Source organism: Tupaia chinensis, unplaced genomic scaffold (genome assembly GCF_000334495.1).
Source record: "Tupaia chinensis unplaced genomic scaffold, TupChi_1.0 Scaffold000085_1, whole genome shotgun sequence".
Taxonomy (NCBI): Eukaryota; Metazoa; Chordata; class Mammalia; order Scandentia; family Tupaiidae; genus Tupaia; species Tupaia belangeri.
In genome coordinates, this window is record NW_006159547.1 from 5,620,998 (window position 1) to 5,629,294 (window position 8,297).

The following is an 8,297-nucleotide window of genomic DNA, read 5'->3' on the forward strand; positions in this document are numbered from 1 at the left end:
AATGTGGTCAAAGTAGTATTCAGTGTAGTCATTTCAGAATGGAATATAGACTGGAATGTGACTAAGAGGTCACCATCACATCTAAAAAGTGAGATCTGCTTCAAGTAGGCCAGTAGGCATGAACATTTCCATATCTCTAAAATATAGGCAAAGGAATTAGATCTATCTTTCTGAATTTCCTTCCAGAAAGTAGGTTAATCCTGTTGCAATAATAGAATAAAGTATGTTCCAATGTTTAAGTGGTACAAATTTAAGTTGTTCTGCCCCCCTTGCAAAATTCCATGTGTAGAGAAGCAACTGGAGTATTCTGAATCTATTCTTTTTAATTTATTGATAGGAAGAAGATGAACAAATTGTTTTTCTGCATTTCTAGCATTTTTTATCTGCTCTAGACTTGTCCCTGGTATTCTTCATCTTGTTGCGACATTTCAGTATTTTCCTATGGTTTTCTATGCAAAAATGCATCATGACTTTCCTGACAACCCTATAATAACCCATCAGGAAAACATGTTCTGCCAGCTTGTAGGATCTGTGTAGTTCTTGACTCAAATTCATTCATAAAAACAATTTTTTGGTGAATATTTTTAATATGTTAGATTTTTAATGCATTCCTTAAAACAACACGTTTCTGAAAAATGAGATGTCTGCACATGCCAGCAAGCTAATTCAAAATCACTCCATCCATCAGCCTAGCTTAGCAAGAGCCTGTTCCTCATGTTGGCAAACATTCTGGTATGAAACAAATTGATGAAACAGAAGGTATGAGTCATTTTCTCAAACCTTGTTTTCAGTTTTATAAAGGAGCAGTGTCTTCCCACATACTCTAACATTTCTGAGTTTTCAATGTACAGCAGTAAAAACACTCTGGAAGACCTCAGCTTATGAAGAACTAATTACTGTGGCCAATATACCACAAAACATCAAGTGAAAATACAATTTTTAAAACATCGCAAATAGGGGGAGCCAGCAGGTGGTATGGTAGTTAAGGCACTGGACTCCCACATAGTATACCACAGTTCGAGTCCTAGACCCAGTGGCTTGAAAGCCACACTGGGAGTGTGTACGCAGGTGCCCAAAATCCCAGGAGAAGGATGAAGGAGAAGGGACTGTGCAGCATGGTCATCCCCCCTGGGGGGGGGGGGATTTCTCACTTTCTCTTTCTCTCTGTCTGTTTCTGTCTCTCTCCCATATGCATGATCATCCTATGGCAAAAATCTTTAAAAAAAAATTGCAAATTGTAATCACACTTTATTTAACTACATGTTAATCTTACTTTATATTAGCAGTTTCTAACCAGAATGTAGTAGGTAGTTTCTTAAATTATTTAAAATAACATTATGGGACACTGTTTTGATTTGAGTTACCTAAATATTATTTTTAAATGTATTTCTAATAAATTTATTAGTAATTTCAATGACCTCAAGAAGTATAATTATTAAGATTTTGACATTGCTTGTATACTTTGATCAAGTTCCATTTATTTTATAAAGATCAATCAAAGTATAAACAAATCTAAAGTATAATATATATTGATAAGTATGCCAATACTTTTATATAACTGGTTCATTTCTTCAAAAGACATTACAGATTACACATCATGAAATTTATAGAGGCCACATGCTGTATAGGAATGGAAGCATAAGAGAGTTTAAAGAGGATTGGCTTTAGAATTAAGTTAGGGACCAGCAGGTGGCATGGTGGTTAAGGCTCTGTACTCCCACATGGCCTACCAAGATTTGAGACCCATACCTGGTGGCTTGAGAATCATGTCAGGTGTGTGTGTGCATGTCCAAAATCCCAAGAGAAGAAGGGATTGTGACTTGACCATCCCCTTTTTGGGGTGATTTCTCATTTTCCCTCTCTCTGTCTCTTTTTCTCTCTGGAAACACATGTAACCCTATAGCAAAAAATGTGAAAAAAAAAGAAGAATTGAGTTAAATCCATTCAACATGCACCAAACTAAATTCATCTTTTTTCTCAAAACAAACTCCTACCTGAAGGAGCTTCTACTCATTCCAACAATAAATGTTTCTTAACTGTCTAGGTGGTTTGTGTGTACTCATTCAGCTTCAAGACACCCCCATGAGGTCATTGGCACTATTGGTATCACAATTTGAAGGAGATGAGGCTGAAGCGTATTTGCTTGTCGAGACCCTTCAACTCTGAAGTTGAGAAGCCTACGCTCAGTTCTTTCTGATCCCCAATCCAGATCATGAACTGTTGCTCTTCCATATAGTCATCAAAACGTCTAGAAAGTTCAGAAATGTAAAATTTTCAAGATTTACCCCTACTGTAAATTCTTCTTTCCTGAAATTCAGTTCTTTGAAAGGGGTTATTTTAGAATTCTTCTAAAACATAAAAAAATCTTAATATTTTTTATAAATTGCTTCATTTTTAACCATAATATTTCTATTAAAATATTTATTTTAACAAATAGCATTTTAATAAAATAATCAAATTCCAAATAGGAGATAAAAAATAACAAAATCTCCTCAGAAAACTAAAATTTCTTGTATGTATATCATTCAAAATCCTTCCTTCTCCTTCCATTTTTAATATTCAGAGTTAATTGAGAAATGTTTGTTGGAGCATAAGACAACCATTTACACTGATAAAATAATAGGAAGTGTATGAAAATTGATCAAACCCTTTAATACAAGTCTAAACAATTTCTTAATTAGGCATTTCTCCTCAGTTACTGAAGTGTAGCTTCCTTGGACTGCACTGCTTTTCCTGAATATTAAAAATGTCACTAATAAACATCCCAACCCATAGCATCTGTCCCAGATATATTTGAACAGCTGGAGAATTCATCAGTTCTTGGCCTTTTGCCACTACTCATCCTAAAGTGTCATATCCAAGCATGAACTTCAAGATCCATATTATAATGCTTCTCTGATATTCAAAACATCAATTTTCTAGTCAGTTCTTGTCAATCAGTAAATTATTTTAGGCAGTAGGTGAGGCATACTGTGAATTTCATTTAATCCTTTCAAACTCCTTGCATATCTTTTTATAAATCACTGTTTCATTGAACTGTGACACTCAAAGGGCTTGAAAGAGTTAATTGAACTTTTAACACAAGTTACCCGCCCCTAGTATAAACTGCCTTCTGACAATATAACTTACAACAATAATGCCCACAAAATATTCTACAAGAAAAACTTATTTTTTGAGTGAAATGCAATTGGCTTGTTTATTCTTTTCTTAATCTTGACATTTTTATGGTATGACTAGTAGTAGGATCCATTATTAATAATACTAAGAGCTTCTAGAACTTTAGGAGAAAGAGATAAATCACTGTGGTAATTTCCCATTTTTCTTCCCATAATTTTAGCCTCAAGCAGTGAGTCAAAAGACCCAATTTAAGCTAAATAAATAAATACATACATAAATAAATAAAATTATCTTCCTGTTCTGTTTATCCAACATAAATATCAAATCAAAATTATAAACAAGTAGCATTTTTTAAGCATTTCATGACTAGCTATTTTATCGTCATCTCTTTTTATTTAGGTGCCGTATTCGGAACTGGGTGGCAAAACTCTGGTGATGGCTGTATATGATTTTGATCGTTTCTCCAAGCATGACATCATTGGAGAATTTAAAGTCCCCATGAACACGGTAGATTTTGGTCATGTAACTGAGGAATGGCGTGACCTCCAAAGTGCTGAGAAGGAAGAGGTAAGAAAACATTAACATTTCTAATATGACAAGCTGTACTTGCCAGTTGCTGGTCATGTAATAACCTATTGAGAGACGTTATTTACAAAGGGTGACCTGGGCCTCTAGCTGTTGACAGCTGGTAAAATAGGGTCGGGGATTGCATAACCTTGTTAAAAACTATACCAGTCCTCTGGGTATTATTTGAAAGAAAAGAGAGAAGTTTGTGCACTGGGTTTATAAACAATGCCCCTGGACACGCACACATGAACTGTTCTAAAAGTTTATAAAATGCCACATGCACACAACCTACTTCTTTAAAAGGACAGTGAAAAATGTCTTACTTTTTGTGTGTGGTTTTTTAAAATTATTATTATTATTTTTTAAGTTGTTCAACAGAGAAAGACAGAGAGCAAGAAGGCAAGCTGCCAGGTCCAGGACTTGAACCATGGTCAGCCATGTGGGAGTCCAGTGTCATAACTACCACACCACCTGTCAGCCCCACTCTTATGTTACCTACACAAGCTTTGTGTTTTCTACATAGGTTATGTAGCTACTACACAGACATAAAATGACCTATCTTCCTTGATGATTTCTGTGTGTTGCAGACCGTTCATTGTTTCTCCTTAAGATATCAGAGCAGGGTTAGGGAAACATCAAATATAATTCACAAAGGCTAATATTAAATCCATTTTTAAAATGACTCACATTTTTACAGTAGTCTTCACATTGTTTTTTCCCCCAGTTTTAATTGGATAGCCTGGTATTTTTCTGATTTAAGAAGAGAAGTTCAATATCCTTAGTGCATTTAAGCTGCATAATAATCAATTCTATTTGATTATACTATGCCTCCTTGGCACTAGCATTTTTCTGTGTGACTGTCTCAGCAGGCCAATACCAGAAAAGAATCTTGATATGTGGCTGTAATTACCCAAGGGATTGCAAACAGCCTCCATTTAGGATCCCTAGGAGTCCTTAGGATATGGTTACTGAGGGACTACCAGGGAGGTCAGAGAGTAGCCCAAGCCTTCAGAGAAACTCAGCCAAGCTGATTACCTGGAATCCTCTCAGCCTAAGTTTTCCCATGACCAGTCTACAGTTACTATGCAAAATGAAGTACAGTTTTAGAACAAGCTTACTGAGTGCTATGCTGAAGTTGAATTTTAATCGTGCTCTAAAATGATTATCTGGTGATACAAAAGGGTTCAAAATTATTAGACAAGCTCCACTTTCATTTTGGAAAGAGGTATCTTCCTATAAGGGGGAGGTCTTCAAAACATTACTAACAACTGTGTAGCATGAAAAAATTACGTGTGGATTTCAAAAATGTTTTGCACCAAAATAAACTCACATTTTAATTCCATGTTTTGACAGACTTTTTGAAGTTCTTAGATCTATCTTACCCAAATAAAGTAGTTAGAATTGACATTCTTACATATTGAGATAGATTGAATATTGAAGAGTAAGCCAAGAAAAATGCTGAGTATTTAAATTTATGATTTTATAAGCAGCTGTTCTCTGTTGAACTTATATTAAGTTCAATATCTGCATGAAAAGAAAGACATTCAATCATTTGGACATAATATTTCTAATATATAATGCAGTAGTGAAAATAATTGAATTTTTATGTTTGCTTGAAATGTTTGACTCTAAATTCTGTGTGTCTGGTGGACAAAGTAGGACCATAACACATATTTATTAACCGATTGGTTTTTATTAATTGGATGGATTTTGGTTGGCTTAGTGGTTGACTCTAGTGTAAACCACTTGAACCTCACAATACCCACCTGTCTGGGAGGCCTGGCCTACACTAATCTTCTCTTGGGTAACTGCCAGGTGGTATGGGATTCCAAAATCACACCCTTGGGTTTCTGGAGAGTTGAAAAATATTCTTGCCTAAGTTTAGAGAACGTAGATCATGAAGTAATTTTCTTCTTTCCAAAATTCTTGGAGTTTAAGCAGAGTTTGAGAATTAATAGTAGGCCAATACGTTTGACTGTAGAATCTACGAAATTTGGTAGGCTGGCAAGCCTTTCATTTCCTCCTCCTTGTGTTTCTTCAATTTCTTACCTTTTCTTCCTTGTCTTCTTATTTAAGTTGTTTTTCACCCAAATTATCAAAAAATATGCATTTTGAAAATAGTTATTACTATATTCTGGGACTGCGCAAGTATTAAAAAATAAGTGAAAAGAATAGACACTTCTCTTACGTTCATAGAATATAGCACTGCTTCATTTTCTTCCTGAACTCCAGTCTTTGCCCTGCTCATTACCAACTACATTGGTTTCTAGAAAAAGTCCATTTTTAAGATCAAAAACTTCAGGAATTTAATCCTGAGTAACCCATTACCACAATAGCTCTGACACCTTTCACAAGTAACTTAAGCTCTTTAAAATTTTTTTCTTTTTAACTAGAAAGTGGCTAGTTTAACCATTTTCTCGCTTACAAGTTAAACAGAATAGGATGTACAGTACCTACCATAAAGTCTATGTGGTAAATATTTCAGTAAATGAGAGATCCTCTATTCTTTCTTAGTCAAATGTTTGTGTTTTCATATTGTTCAACTTTTTTCTCTATCTATATAAATTTCCCTATTCTTTTTCTCACCACTGTTGTGCTTATTGAATATCTCTGGAAGTTTTTAATGAGAGATAGTATTTCTACTGTTATATTAAAAATACATTGTGACTTTCTCAATGACCTAATACTTTTTTAAACTGTAGAGTATTTCCTCCTTGACATTTATTCAGGAAGAAGAACTTGGTTTTCAGTTGGTTATCTCTTTATCACTATAGGAAATTTCATAAAACAGATGTCAAGCTTACAAAGTATTTCTGGGTGAATAGATTCAGGTAGAAACTTTCTCATAGAACGGAAACAAAGTTCCTGTTACATTTTATATCTGAATAATTGGTCTCAATGATATGTGCTCTCTCTCTTCATGCCACTGTCCATTAACTGCAGTAAATTACAATGTACAGAATTGAAGTTTTAGATTGATTTTAGGTCTCATGATTTCAAAGAAATTATTCCTCCATTATACATAAGCAATTTTGGTTTGTTGACTTTATTTTTGCTTTTATCTAAAAGTATTGTTATTTTTAATATCAGTGAGGTGAAAGGTAGCAAAGACAGTGCAAAAAGGGATTCCAAGGAACTGGAATTTAGTAATGGAACCACTGATCATTGTAGGTTGTTCAGTTGGATTTAAACAATTTAAATCAGACCCACTGAGATCCAAATCCTGTGATTTTGATAGAATAGGGTAAAATTTTGTTGCCAGGAAGTCGACAGCTCTAAAAGCCAGAAAATGAAGCAGTTGTTTATTTTAAAGGATTATACGTTATCTGAGTGATCAATTGATGTACAAACAATTTAGGAAAAAAGGAGAAATAGCGTGGATACTGTAAGAGCCTCATCTGAGGGGCTGGCAGGTAGAATGATGGTTAGGGTGCTGGACTCCCACATGGCCAATAGCAGTTTGAGTCCTAGACCTGGAGAGTTGCTTTCTCACTTCCCTTTCTCTCTTCTCTCTCTGTCTTTCTCTCTGTTCAAATCTAAAAATAAATAATAATAATAATAACAAAATTAATTTAAAAAAATCATCTGGAAGTTGCCAAGCACAAGATTTTAAAAGGTAGGAATGCAGACCAGATAAATTATGCCAGGAGAATCTAGCCCCTGTGGGAACATGGATGGCAACAATTTAATTTGGCTAAAGCATGTTCCTCAGATTAACAAAGTTTTCTTGCTTTTTCTTTTTAATATTGCAGGGTTGATTACTCTCTTTCCACCTTCCCAGCTTTTAACAAATGAAAGTATAATTGGTCAGAGAAAGTTCAACTGATCTCTCTTGAGTTTTTTGGGGGGTTTTTTGTTTGTTTTTTTAAACAAAGTATCTCTGGATGAATAGGCCCAGGTAGAAATTTTCTCACACAAAGGAAACACACTTCCTTTCACCGCTAAGTTTTGAGAGTTTGTTACAAATATTATAAAATCATGTGTAATCAGTATATACAGTTCTTTCCTTGCAGAAGGCTTCCAATGTGTATAACCTCAGGCTGTCTATACTGATTTTTTTTAAGATTTTCTTCTGTTTAATCATTCAAAAAATAATTATATGCCACCCATAAGTCAAACCTGAAACATACCCTTATACATTTAGAACATTCCATTCATTTAATAGTTCATCTATTTATTTAATAATTATTTCAAATGTTCTAATTAACAGCTTTGATTTTTTTTTTCCTTTTTATAAATTTTATTTATGGATATTTTAGAAAATGTCTCAGTCCTGCATCCCAGCATCAGGTATATCTACACGAGACTTAGACCCTTTTATAGTCTAGCATTTTGCTATTTTTTATTTGCTTATTTTTTATCCCCATGCCTTCCACTACTATATATGTCTTATCTCTAAAAATAGGTGTCTCTAGAAAACAACTGGGCTTGGGGACCAGCAGTTAGCATAATGGCTATGTCACTGAACTCCCACATAGTCGACTGTAGTTCGCGTCCTGGACCCGGTGGCTTAAAACTCTCGCAGGTCGCATGTGCATGCGTGCCCAAGGTTCCAAGAGGAGGATGGAGAAGGGATTGCAGCGTGGCCATCCCCCCTGGGGGGGTGATTTCTC

General features: G+C 34.8%; 1 protein-coding gene across 2 annotated transcripts in view; it reads left to right on the forward strand.

Moving 5' to 3' along the window:
* The window catches only part of SYT1 (synaptotagmin 1), a 661,960-nt gene that overhangs the window by 491,209 nt on the left and 162,454 nt on the right, over nucleotides 1–8,297 (forward strand). For both annotated transcript variants that reach the window (XM_006142860.3, XM_006142859.3), the window contains exon 8: nucleotides 3,517–3,684. In XM_006142860.3, the coding sequence (XP_006142922.1) occupies nucleotides 3,517–3,684 (168 nt within the window). The remainder of the gene's footprint in view (nucleotides 1–3,516; nucleotides 3,685–8,297) is intronic.